The sequence below is a fragment of the Ochotona princeps genome, chromosome 19 (assembly GCF_030435755.1).
Source record: "Ochotona princeps isolate mOchPri1 chromosome 19, mOchPri1.hap1, whole genome shotgun sequence".
Classification (NCBI taxonomy): Eukaryota; Metazoa; Chordata; class Mammalia; order Lagomorpha; family Ochotonidae; genus Ochotona; species Ochotona princeps.
This window is the reverse complement of record NC_080850.1, coordinates 31580021-31593921: the sequence shown is the minus strand read 5'-3', so window position 1 is coordinate 31593921 and position 13901 is coordinate 31580021. Positions and strand designations below refer to the sequence as shown.

General features: G+C 49.8%; 2 protein-coding genes across 3 annotated transcripts in view; one reads left to right on the top strand and one right to left on the bottom strand.

The window, feature by feature from the left end:
* LOC101519929 (stimulator of interferon genes protein) overlaps positions 1 to 13901 on the bottom strand; it is a 118730-nt gene that overhangs the window by 96697 nt on the left and 8132 nt on the right. The gene's annotated exons all lie outside the window — the stretch shown is intronic.
* Positions 8698 to 11575, top strand: SMIM33 (small integral membrane protein 33). Its single transcript, XM_036497083.2, has 2 exons — positions 8698 to 9192; positions 10437 to 11575. Exons 1-2 carry the CDS (start codon positions 9184 to 9186, stop codon positions 10812 to 10814), a joined length of 387 nt encoding a protein of 128 aa, XP_036352976.2. The 5' UTR covers positions 8698 to 9183; the 3' UTR covers positions 10815 to 11575.

Below are 13901 nucleotides of genomic sequence, written 5' to 3'. Positions count from 1 at the left end.
CAGGATTCCATATACGCACTGGTTGTAATTCCTGCAGCCCCACTTCCCATCAAGCTCCCTGCTTCTGGCCTGAGAAAGCAGTGGAGGACAGCCCAAAGCCTTGGGACCCTGTACCCAAGTTGGAGACCCAGAAGGGGCTCCTGGCTCCAGATCCGTGCAGTATCGGCCATTGCAGTCAGTTGGGGAGTGAATCAACGGACAGAAGATCTTCCTCTCTGTCTCTCCTCCTCTCTGTATATGTCTGACTTTGCAATAAAAACAAATAAGTATTTTTTTTAAAGATTTATTCATTTTTATTACAGTCAGATATACACAGAGGAGGAGAGACAGAGAGGAAGATCTTCCGTCCGATGATTCACTCCCCAAGTGAGCCGCAACGGGCCGATGCGCGCCGATCCGAAACCGGAAACCTGGAACCTCTTCCAGGTCTCCCACGCGGGTGCAGTGTCCCAATGCATTGGGCCGGCCTCTCCTACTTTCCCAGGCCACAAGCAGGGAGCTGGATGGGAAGTGGAGCTGCCGGGATTAGAACTGGCGCCCATATGGGATCCTGGGGCTTCCAAGGCGAGGACTTTAGCCGCTAGGCCACGCCGCCGGGCCCTAAAAACAAATAAGTATTTTTAAAAAGTGAGATCAGGTGGCACGTTTCAGTGCTGGGGGTGCTTCTGAACAGCTGGCTTCTCTGTTACCTGGCCTCCATCATGCTTAACATATCCGTGCTTGCTTATTTAAGATAGTTAGATTTGGGCCTGGCACAATGACTCAGTGGTTAAATCCTCGCCTGAGGTGCACTGAGATCCCATATGGGCACCAGTTTATATCCTGGCTGCTCCACTTCCCATCTAGTTTCCTGCCTGTGGCCTGGGAAGGCAGCAGAGGGTGACCCAAAGCCTTGGAACACTGCATCTGTGTGGAAGATATGGAAGAAGCTCCTGGCTTCAGATTGACTCAGCTCTTGCTGTTGCAGTCACTTAGGGAGTGAATCAACAGACAGATGATCTTTCTGTTTGTATCTCCTCTCTGTAAATCTGTCTTTGTGATAAAAATAAATTAATCTTTTTTAAAAATAGATTTATTTATGTACTTATTTATGTGTTTGTTTATTTATTTGAAAGGCAGAGAGATGGAGAGAGAAAGAGAGAGGAGATCTTCCATCCACTGCTTCACTCCTAGAATGGCTATGGAACTGGGTCAGACTGAAGCCAAAAAGCTTAAAAATCCATCTGGGCCTCCCACATGGGTGGCAGTGACCTAAGTATTTGGCCCATCTTCTGCTGCCTACCCTGGTACATTAGCAGGGAGCTGGATTAGAAGCAGAATAGTTGAGACTTGAAGTGTCTCCCATAACAGGGTTTCTGGTATGTATCAATGGCTCAACCCATTGTGGACACACAACACACTTAGCTGATACCCACGTATTTGATCATTCTCCTCAAAGTAACCAGACTCCATCTCAGATACTACACCCTGCCTCACAGATGCTTTTCCCACCCGACTCAGGGTCTGATACTTCACAGGGCTCTTTCCCCACCAAGGGTACATTCTTCATTCCTCTTCTTTGGAGGTGTACAACTCAATGGCTTTTAGTATTTTCATAGGGTTGTGCAACCAATACAGCTAAAATTGATATCATTAACTTAAAAAGAACCCTCCAAACCCCTTATAGACCTTTAACTTTTATAGGAAGTTTGGGAGTGAGGTGTGGTTGAGATGGACAGCCCTTGCTTCTGGCTTTCCCTCGTGGCTTCGAAATTACGATGACCCCAAAAAGTCCCTGGGCTTTCAGATCTCACCTGACTCTATGTCAGTATCCTCTGGCCTACAGTGGTGTGCCACACACTGTACTTCAGCTCCCTCTTCTGATTCCTGCCTTGGCTCCTTCAGTGGTCCCAGTGAGAGGGAAGGAAGGTTGTTCCTTGATTCTCTAAGCAAACAAGGTCGCTTCCACCTTCCTTAGGGGGTTGAGAAAGAGAGGTGACCCCAATGGACAGAACTTAGGGGCCTTCAGCCAAGAGGGGTGATGGTAAGGAGGACCCTGATTTTTTCATCATTGGTTCTGGAACTTAGGTCTCAGAGGTTGGGGCTTTTGTTCTCTAGGAGAAAAGAGTAATTTCTTTTTATTAAAATTATGTTTTATTTTTAGAAACATAGAGAAATATCTTCCATTTGCTGGTTCATTCCCAAGGTAGCTGGGCCTGGTCCAGCCTGAAGGCAGGAAACTGGATCTCAATCCTGATCGTCCATGTGGGTGGCAGGGCCCAAGTGCTTGAGCCATCATCTACATTTGCCAGGTGTGCATGAACAGGAAGCCAGTTCAGAGGTGGACTTGGGACTTGAACCAGGCACTCTGACATCAGAAGTGGGTGTCCTAAGCAGTGTCCTAATCCCTGTGCCAAACACCTGACTCAGGGCAGATTCTAGGTTGACAACCCCTTGAACCCACCACAAGAGCCTCCATGACCACAAACCCCAGACAGAGCCAGGGAGTGAATAGGTGAAGGCTGTGGTTGGTTCTCAAGTGCTGTCCTATAGGTAAAGGGTGCTCTGCCTCTTGTAGGTCTCTTGGATTTAGGACAGGATGTGTGTTGCAGGGGAGTAGCGTATTCATCCAGTTTCCAGTTCTGCTCAGTAAATTTTTGTTCAGCATTTCCTGTATAGTACCAGATACTGTTTTTGTTTGTTTGTTTCGTTTTTAAAGATTTGTTTATTTTTATTAGAAATGCACATGAGATTTACGGAAAGAAGGAGAGACAAAGATCTTTCATCTACTGTTCCCTCCCTAAATGGCCACAGCAGCTGGAGTTGAGCCAATCTGCAACCAGAAGCCAGGGGCTTCTTTCAGGTTTCTCACATGGGTGCAGGGTCCCAAGGCTTTGGGCTGTCTTCTACTGCTATCCCAGGCCATAAGTTAATCTACCTCAGAAAACAGTGGAAGAAGACCCAAGCACTTAGGCCCCTGTTGCCCACAAGAGACCAGGATGGAATTTCAGGCTCCTGGTTTAGACCTGACCCAGCCCTGTACATACAATGTAGCCATTTGTAGAGTGAACCAGCAGATGGAAGATCTTTCTATTTTTCTGTCTCCCATGGACCCTTATCCTTTCTTTCTGCTTCCTCTATGTCTCTGCCCCTCATTCTTTAATGCTCCTTTCAAATAAAAGATAAATCTTTTAAAAGGTGGGGGGCAGCTCAATAGCCTAGTGGCTAAATCCCCACCTTGCCTGCCCAGGAGCCCGTATAGGTGCCAGTTCATGTCTCAGCTGCTCCATTTCCATCCAGCTCCCTGCATATGGCCTGGGAAAGCAGTAGAGAATGGGCCACGGGTGTGGCCCGTGTGATGGGACCACACACCCGTGTGGGAGACCCAAAAGACACTCCTGGCTTCTAGCTTCAGATCAGCTCAGCTCTAACCATTGTAGCCTCTTGGGGAGTGAACCAGTGGGTGGAAGATCTTTCTGTCTCTCCTTCTCTATATATATCTGAGTTTCCAATAAAAATAAATAAATCTTTAAAAAAAAAATTTTAAGGGGTCCTGCGCAGGTAGTCTAGCTGCTGAAGTCCTTGCCTTGCATGCACCAGGATCCTATATGGGCGCTGGTTCGTGTCCCAGTGGCCCCACTTCCCATCCATCTCTCTGCTTGTGGCCTGGGAAAACATTAGAAAATGGCCCAAAGCCTTGGGATCCTGCACCTGCATAGGAGGCTCCTGGCTCCTGACTTCAGCTTTGGATTGGCTCATCTCCAGCCATTGTGACCACTTGGGGAATGAATCAACAGATAGAAGATCTTTCCTCTCTGTCTCTCCTCCTCTCTGTATAGCTGACTTTCCAATAAAAATAAATAAGTTTTGGGCCCGGCGGCGTGGCCTAGCGGCTAAAGTCCTCGCCTTGAAAGCCCCGGGATCCCATATGGGCTCCGGTTCTAATCCCGGCAGCTCCACTTCCCATCCAGCTCCCTGCTTGTGGCCTGGGAAAGCAGTTGAGGATGGCCCAATGCATTGGGACACTGCACCCGTGTGGGAGACCTGGGAGAGGTTCCAGGTTCCCGGCTTCGGATCGGCGCGCATCGGCCCGTTGCAGCTCACTTGGGGAGTGAATCATTGGACGGAAGATCTTCCTCTCTGTCTCTCCTCCTCTGTGTATATCTGGCTGTAATAAAAAATGAATAAATCTTAAAACAAACAAATAAATAAATAAATAAGTCTTAAAAAAAATTTTTAATGAGGATTTTGGACTCAGAGCCTGTGCCCATGAGTGGCACATGCAGCTCGAGAAGATGAGAGGCAGCAGTAAGCAGTGGCTGAAGCCTGCGACGTGAGGGTCTTAGTGATCCGAGGCAGGAGGTAGAGGGTAGCCAGAGCCTTCACTCTTGTTGGAAGGGGTTATCCAAGGACTTCCAAGCTAGCCAGAAACAGTCAGCAACCCAGGGGCCTCAATAGGGGTCACAATAGGAAGTCCCTAAAAATGTCCAGGTGAAGGTATAGGGAGCAGCAGGCTGCATCTTGATTCATTCTGGGTCAGGACACGGGGATGAGGGAGTCCCAGATCAGGATGCAAAACAAGGGACAGGGGCCCGGCGGCGTGGCCTAGCAGCTAAAGTTCTCACCTTGAACACCCCGGGATCCCATGTGGGTGCCGGTTCTGATCCCGGTGGCTCCACTTCCACTGCTTGTAGCCTGGGAAAGCAATTGGGGATGGCCCAATGCATTGGGACACTGCACCCGTGTGGGAGACCCAGAAGAGGTTCCTGGTTCCCGGCATTGGATCGTCGCACACCGGCCTGTTGCAGCTCACTTGGGGAGTGAATCATCGGACGGAAGATCTTCCTCTCTGTCTCTCCTTCTCTCTGTATATCTGACTGTAATGAAATAAATAAATCTTTAAAAAAAAAAAACAAAAACAAGGGACAGAATGAGGAGTGGCTGGTCCCACGGAGTTAGCTTGGACCAAAAATTATGTCTTAAAAACTCTACAGGGAAGAGACTGAATGTAATTTTATAGGATATTTTTAATAACTATGCATAAAAAATCTCTACAGGGAAAGGAGAGACTAATAGTGAGCACTCAAATGAAGTTAGAGACTCAGTTACACATAAAGAGATAAAGAACTCCTCTGTCAGGACATAATCCCTGCAGGTGAGCACAAGTACCACGATAGGTAGCAGCCCAGACCAGGTCAGGTAATAGTACCCACTGGCACACATTTGGCTCAGACCGGGGGCAAATCAGGTTTGGCCAATTCATATCACCCGTTGGTGAATTCAAGCACCAGAATGAATTGTGGGTCAGGCCGGGTTGGGCCGCAAAACAAGCCAGTTCACATGAGGGCTGGGACTAGGAGCAGGCTGGGCTGGGCTAAACTGTAGCCCCCACCAGCCTGAGCTGGAATTGGGGATGGGCCGGATCTGACCAGGCTACAGCATTCATGGGCAAATGCTGAGATGAGGCAGGCCATGCCAGACTAGTCCACAGTACCCAACCAGCATAACGTGAGATCCCAGGGTGGGTAGAGGGGGCAAACCAGGTGAGGGACTACATGGGGCTCCCCTGCTGGACCACCACTCCCACTGGTGAGTGTGAGAGTTGGAATGGGGGCAGACCAGGCCAGACAGAGCTACAACACTTATTTGCCTCATGTGAGCTGGATCAGGGAAAGCCAGGCTGGGTTGACTGTTTCTACTGGTGCATGTGTAATCAGAGTGGGTGCGGGTTGGTTGGGCTTTACCACAGCATCAGCTGCAAGATGTTGGCATGGAGGGGCAGATTCTGTCAAATTAAACTGCAGAGGCAGCTGGAGAGTGCAAGCTCTGGGAGTGGGAGTGGACCCAGTAGGGAAATTGTGGGCACCTCCTATTGGGTTGTCGCTCTGACTGGCGAGCGTGAGAAACAGAACTGGGGCAGGTATGGCTAGACAGAGTGGCACCCACCAGCACATGTGTGGACTGGATAATGAGGCTGGTTGGATTGAACTAGGCTTCAATGCCCATTGACATTTGTAAGAACTAAATGGAATGTGGGACAGACTGAACCAGTCTGCTGTACATACTGATAAGCACAGAACCAGGGCAGGGGCAGGCCTAGTGGAGAGGTTGTTGCGGATCACTCTAGCTAGATTGCAGCCCCCACTGGTTTAGATGAGGGCCGAGTGTGTGATGGGCAGGATCGGGCTGGACTGCAACACCCATTGGTTTGTGTAGAAGACAAGGCTGAAAACAGAACTGACCAGCACTTGCAATTAGCAGCATGTATATAAGCTCGCTCATTGGGGTGACAAATTGTGCTGGAACCTGTATTGGCAAGTACACACAAGAATCAGGTCTGGGATAACCTCAGATGAAGTTTCTGAACTTCTGGACGCAGAACCCCAACCATGGAGAGAATTGCAGGTTCCATGGTCTGACCGTGGAGTGTGTATATGTGTGAGAGCTGGGCCTCCTCAGTGGCTTAGATGGAGCCGTGGACATCATATCCGGGTGCACATGGAAGATATGGCAGTACGTTGGAGCCTGCAGAGGATACCTGATAACATAACAGAGGATGGAGGACCTGAGAACAAGTTGACCAATTGCCCCAGTCAGGTGTTGGCAGTGAGTATTTGGGCAAACGGAGACTCTAAGTTGGACTGTGTCAGCCAGTGGAGTCAGTCCGGAGAGATTTCATTGTGCTTGGAGTGGCAAGATCAGCAGTTATTCAGAACTGTTGAACTATCAAAACTTCTTGAGCAGGACCCTCAGAGCATGCCCCACATCGAGGACCCTGAGTTGGTGTCGAGTGATGGTTTGCATCCCAGGATACAGAGGCATTTGGGAGGCTGGGTGTGGCTTCTCCCCTTACCCCACTTTTTCCCCAGATACAGGAAAGAAGAAAAAGAGAATGTGCAAATAATGGTCTCACCCACCTTCCTATAACCTTTGACCCTAATCACCCTAATTAACTTTGTAAAACTATTTTTTAAAAAGAGAGAGATAGAACCCATGTTTGCAAAAATCAAAGGGAGAACACACGTGCCTAAAACTGAGACGTATCCAGTGCTACAAGGTGGTCAGTTCTAAGGAGGGAAGGAGGACAGAGGCCAGGAACAGAGGCTTCTACTTTATGAATGATTTTATAACTCTGAGTATTTCTTTAATCACTGCTCGACCTTTTGGCTAAGATCAAGTATATTTTTTAAAAGTTTACTGATTTTTAAAAAATATTTATTTATTTTTAAAATATTTATTGTCATTGGAAAGGCAGACACACAGAGAGGAGGCGAGACAGAGAGGAAGATCTTCCCTCCATTGATTCACTCCCCAATCAGCCACAACGGCCAGAGCTGAGCTGATCCGAAGCCAGGAGCCAGGAACCTCTTCTGGGTCTCCCATGTGGATACAGGGTCCCAAGGCTTTGGGCCATCCTCAACTGCTTTCCCAGGCCAAAAGTAGGGAGCTGGGTGGGAAGGAAGTGGGATTGTTGGGATTAGAACTGGTGCCAAATGGGATCCCGGCCTGTGCAAGGTGAGGACTTTATCCACTAGACTGCCCTACCAGGCCCTAAAATTTTATTTTTAAAAAGCTATTTCTTTCAGGGTCCCAAAGCTTTGGGGTGTCCTTGACTGCTTTCCCAGGCCACAGGCAGGGAGCTGGATGGGAAGCGGGGCAGCCGGGGTTAGAATCGGTGGCCATATGGGATCCCGGCGCATTCAAGGCGAGGACCTTAACCACTATGCCATCGCGCCGGGCCCTAAAAAGCTGTGTTTTTTTATTTAAAAAAGCAGATAGGGTTGGCACTGTGGAGCAACAGACTAAGCCTCCAACTGTAACAACAGCATCTCATATGGGATCCAGTAAATGAGCCTAGAAAAGAGGGGAAGATGAGGATGGCCCACATTCTCAGGCCCCCGCACCCATGCGGGTGACCTGGAAGAAGTTCCTGGCTCCGGCTTTAGACCTGTTCAGCTCTGGCATTATGGCCACTTGGGAAGTGAACTAGCCAACTGAACATCTATCTTACTCACTCTCTCTGTCTTTCCCTCTCACAGTAACTCAGACTTTCAACTAAATAAATATTAAGTAGATTAATAACTAGAGTGTGAAAGAGAGATATTTTCCATCTGTTAGTTAATTCTCCAAAATCGCACAGCAGCCTTGGCCGGACTGGCTAGACTGAAACCAGAAGCCAGGAACTCCATCTGATTTCCTGCATTAGTGGCAGGTCCCTAGGCACTTAAGCCATCACCTGCTGCTTCCCAAGAGCCTTAGCAGAAATGGTGGGTTGATGGGACTGAACCCAGTACGCTGTCAGGTATGTGATGTGGTTTACTCAAACAGCAGCATTCCCCACTGCACCACAATACCTGTTCCTGTTATTAACATTTTAAAAATGAGGGCCCGGTGCACTAGCCTAGTGGCTAAAGTCCTCGCCTTGCATGTGCTGGGATCCCATATGGGCGCTGGTTCTAATCCCAACGGCCTTGCTGCCCATCCAGCTTCCTGTTTGTAGCCTGGGAAACCAGTGGAGAATGGGCCAAAGCCTTAGGGACCCTGCATCTGCCAGGAAGACCGAGAAGAGGCTCCTGGCTCCTGGCTTCGAATTGGCTCAACTCCAGCCGTTGCAGCCGCTTGGGGAGTGAACCATTGGATGGAGGACCTTCCTCTCTGTCTCTCCTCTCTCTCTGTGTATATCTGACTTTGCGATAAAAAATAAATTCTTTTAAAAAGAATTTATTATGTTTACATAATGTATTATATAGAGTACATTATCATCTGCACTTCCCAGTGAGTTTGAGATTAATGCATTTAAAAAGGAAAGAACAAAGGACGGTAACTTGAGGAAGTGAAATGGAGACCACTGTGTTCTGGTGACTGGTGAGCAAAAGGGAGAGACAGCCAGGTGGCTGAGATATGGCAGGGAAGGGTTGGGTAGGCACACCCAGGCTCCTTCAGCTGGCAGGGGGCATGAAAAGTGCCAAGGATACTGACAGTAGTAGTATCAGAGTTAAGGGCTCGCTAGGGCAGCCCAGATGTTCCCGGAAGTGGAAGCGCGGGAAAGTGTGGTAAGGGTGTGTGCAGAGGGTGGAGGCTGTGTGCCCCAGGAGGCCCGCAGACGTGGCAGCTCCGGGTAGGGGCTGAGCCAGGGCAGCCAGCTTGTTTCTGCCCTGCCCTGCCCGCTGCCAGTCCCCAGGAAGCCCCACGCCATCCCGGACAATGCACCAGGTAGACTCTCCACTCACCCTTTCTGCCAGGCTAGCCCGACTCTCTGCAGGGCCCCTTGCCTCTCACAGCCTGAGCTTTCCTTTCCCCTGCCTGCCCGCTACCCCCGCCCCTCTCTGTGCTTCCGCCCCAGGAGCTCTGCTCCACCCCCTCCACCAGCTCCACAGAGCCTGAGACCTGCAAGGGGGTGGGGAACAGTCTCTCCACACAGGCTCCTGTGGGGGAGTCAGGACCAGGTGGGCAGTGTGACCAAGGACTGAAGGAAGTGGGTTTACCCTGGGCAGCCTTTGCTGCCTCCTACCCATAGGAGAACCAGGCTGAAAGCTCAGAGGCAGTGGGCGGATGGTCTAGCTGGGGTGGGAAGAGGAAAAGGAGAAAATGTTTCTGGAAGCTGTGATGAGCTCACCAGTGTTGGGATTCAGGTTTGGGATTTGCTACCTTTCTGTGATCCCTCTGCTCCCTCTCAACAATTAGCAAGGTGGGGTCAGGCCCACCAACTTTTGGTAGAAGAACCCTGGAACCATGCATGACAGAGGTAGCCTGGTCACCTGAACCTGATCCTGAGGCCTGGGGCCAAAGGGCACGGTTACAGGATGAAACAACCTCCCTGACCACCTCACTTTATACCTGTGAGGCTCATACCCCCTCTTCCTGTCACCCTCCCCAGTGGGGTGCCATCTTTCTGCCTTCCAGCCCAAGATGCTGCTGGCCAGGGTCTCCCTTTTTCTAGAACTTCACAAGAAGCAGTTGCTCAATGCCACTGCCCAAGACATGGGACACAGCCCCAAGCATATTGATATTACTGACCCCAGGTCACAGAGGGGACTTAAGAACCAAGCTCTGTAGGCTGGAACCTAATGAACCCCTTTTCTTTGTCCCTTTCTGAATGACTTTGTCTCCCTCTCTGTTCTGTTTCTCTGTGTCTATCTCTTTTCTTTTGCTTTTTGGATCTTTCTCTCTCCATATCCCCTCTGTATTTTTCTTTTGTTCTTCCTGTTACCCACCCCCGTGTGTGGGTGTGTGTGCGTGTGTGTGCATGCGTGTGCATGCGTGTGTGTGTGTATGCATGCACGCCCTCTCTTGGGGTCTTTGTGCCTCTTTGTGTGTATCCCCTTCTGTCTCTCTTGAGTTTTTCTCTCTGTTTCTGTCTCTCTCAGTTCCCCCTGGGTATCCATCTGTCTCTGTTTTGGTCTTTTTCTGTGTGCCCACATCTATGCTACCCTCTCTCTCTGCCATTCCCCTCCCAGGCTGGCCATTACTCCCTGCCCTCTCCTGCTGTGAATGGCTCCTCACCAGAACAGGGACTCCAGAGGCAGTTTCCAGAGATGCTAGGAGGAGCTTGGGAGCCACCACCAGGGGGCGGGCTGCCCCAGATCACCATCATCGTTGCCGCCTTTGTCCTGCTGGCCATCTGCATCGTGGTGGCAGTTCATGTGAGGCCCAGGCTGCACAAGGGACATGCCACTTTCCTCACAGAGCCACCAGTGTCAAAGCCAGAGAATGGCATCTGTCTCATCCACTGGCGGGTGCTGGGCTCTCAGGACAGTCACCAGGAGGCACAGAAGGGTTCCTGCCCCACACCAAATGGGCACAGACCCAGCATGGAAGAAGTCACGTATCTGTAGAAGAAAGCTTCCTGGCTCTCAGCTTAACTGCTTGGAAAGTAGAAAGTGGACGGAGACTTAAAACAACAACAACAACAACAAAAATGGAGCCTGGACATCCAAGATTGGAGGAACACCCACGATTCTGCTGCAAGGAGCCTGAGCAGCTGAAGAAGGCCCCCCTGGTGGACAGGGAAAATTAAAGAAGGTTGTAGGCTTGATGCTGAAACCTGCTGTGATGACACCTGCAGTGCCCAAGACCATCTGGACCTTGTTACTCTTCCTCTTCAGGGACCTCCTTATTCAGTCCCAGTGCCCTCCTTGCACCTGGGTCTCCTTCCCTTTTGGTATAGAGTGAAAACTTTCTGGAAGGTTCCACCATCTGCCTCACCCCCAATCAGGAACATCAGAGACCCTGCCTCCATGGCCCCCAGCACTGCACAGACCAGCTGGGCAGAGGAGCCATGATCTGCCTTCTTTGAGATGCTCTGGGGCCATGGGAGAGAAGAGACATCAGCTCCTTCTCCACCCTTTGGCTGTCAACACCCAGGCCTTTCTCTGCAGCCTCCAAAGCCTTTGAAAGCCCCAGGAGCCCTTTGTAGTTCAAATATTAACTTTAGCAGAATGGGGGTATTAAAAAATATACTGTCTTTGACTCTGTCTTGTCTTCCCAGGAAGTGATGGGGAGAATTGGGGGCCTCTTGTAACCCGCCACTTTCAGCATGCAGCAGCCCATCGGAACAAAGTTAGGATTGACCACAGGTTGTGTCCCAGATCCAGAATTTTCCAGCTGGATGGGAAACCAGGAAAGGAAGAGAGTTTTGTGGTATGTGTTTAGAGAAGGAAGGAAAGGACTGTAGATACAGTGGGCAGGGGTGTCCGGAAGACCCACTGGGCCTCCTAGTGCGTCTCAGCACAGGCGTCTCCCCTGGCACCACTGAATCCAACTTGCGTGTAGTCAGGAGCATATGTACAGATGTTCATGGAGACCCTCTGGAACTCAGCCCTGGGGAACTCATGAGGAAAGCAAGCCAACATGGACACCTGGCTTGGATTAGATCCCCACACAGACAGGCAGGGAATTAACACAGTGGAGAGGAGCAGAGGTGGCGACTGCAGCATGTGCACAGAACAGGCCAGCCTCATGGGGGACTGGTGAGCAGTAGCTGCAGCATCAATAGCTATTCCTTGAAAAACAGGATGCTTGAGACCCTGCACCCACGTGGGAGATCCCAAAGTGGCTCCTGGCTCTGGCTTCAGATCAGCTTAGCTCTGGCCATTGCATCCCATTGGAGAGTGAACCAGAGGATGGAAGATCTTTCTCTCTGTGTCTCTCCTTCTTTTTGTGAACCTGCCTTTCAAATAAAAATAAACAAATATTGGGGCTAAGACCTGGCATGATAGCCTAATGGTTAAAAGTCCTCACCTTGCATGCACCAGAATCCCATGTGGGCACTGGTTTGTGTCCTGGCTGTTCTGCTTCCCATCCAGCTCCCTGCCTGTGGCCTGGGAAAGCAGTCAAGGATGGTCCAAGTCTTGGGACCCTGCAGCTGCATGGGAGACCCGGAGGAGGAAGCTCCTGGCTCCTGGCTTCGGATCAACTCAGTTCTGGCCATTGTGGTCACTTGAGCAGTGAACCATTGGATGGAAAATCTTTCTCTCTGTATCTCCTTCTCTCTATGAATCTGATTTTCCAATAAGATTAACAAATCTTTAAAAAAAATCTCGGGACTGGTGCTGCATAATAGCTCAATTAGCTAATCCTCCCACCTACAAGTGTTGGAATTCTATATAGGTGCCAGTTCGTGTCCTGACTGCTCCATTTCCCATCCAATTACTTGCTTATGGCTTAGGAAAGCAATAGAGGATGGCCCAAATCCTTGGGATCCTGCACCCATGTGAGAGACCCAGAGGAATTTCCTGGCTCCTGGCTTCGGACCAGCTCAGCCCAGCCATTGTGGCCATTTGGGAAGTGAGTCAGCGGATGGAAGAACTTTTTGTCTCACCTCTCTGCCTTTCCAATAAAAATAAATCTTAAAAAAAGAAAAAAAAGGTTTGTTAGGGGTCAGTGTAGTGGCTCAATAGGCTAATCCTCTACCTGTAAGTTCTGTCATCACATATAGGCACCAGTTTTTGTCCTGGTTGCTGCACTTTTAATCCATTTCCCTGCTTGTAACCTGGGAGAGCAGCATAGGATAGTGCAAAGCCTAGGAGCCCTGCACCCACCTGGGAGAACCACATGGCTCCTGGCTGTGGATCAGCTCAGCTCTAGCCATTGTGGCAATTTGTGGAGTGAACCAGCCAATGGAAGATCTTTGTCTGTCTGTCTGTCTTTCTGTCTCTCTCTGTATTTATCTATGTATGTATATCCCCTTCTCTCTATAACTCTGCCTTTCAAATAAAAATAAACATTTGGGGAAAAGACAGATTGCTTGTTTGTTTAAAAGGCAGAATTACCAAGGTTGGGGGGGTGCAGGGAGAAGTGTCAGAGAGAGAGGTCTTCCCTCCTCTGGTTCACTCCCCAACAGCTGTAATGAACTGGCTCAGACTAAAGCTAGGAGCTTCTTCCATGTCTCCCAGGTGGATGGGGCAGCATCCTAAGTACTTGGATCACTTTTTGTTGCTTTCCCAGGTCATTAACAGGTTCAGAAGTGGAGCAGCTGGAATACAAGTCAGCATCCATATGGGATACTAGTGTTATAGATAGTGGCTTTGCCTGGTGTACCACAACACTGGTCCCAGTAGCTGCTCCCTTTTAATATTTACTTTGTGTTTTCTTAAAAGGAAATATGAGTGAGAGAAACGCTGAAATAGACACTGAGACAGAGATCTTCCATCCACTGGTCTCACTCTCCAAATGCCCTCAACACCTCAGGCAGAGCTGTAGCCAGGAGCCAGGAACTCCCATCTGGGTCCCCCACATGGGTGGCAGAAGTCCATCATCACCTACGTGTTGCCTCCCCGAATATATTATCAGGAAGATGATTTGTAAGTGGAGTAGCCAAGACTCAAACCAGCTCTCTGAAATGGGATGCCAGCTTCCCAAGCAATGGCTGAACAGGCTGTGCCATAACACCCATCTCCAGTAACTGCCTCCTGTTAATCACC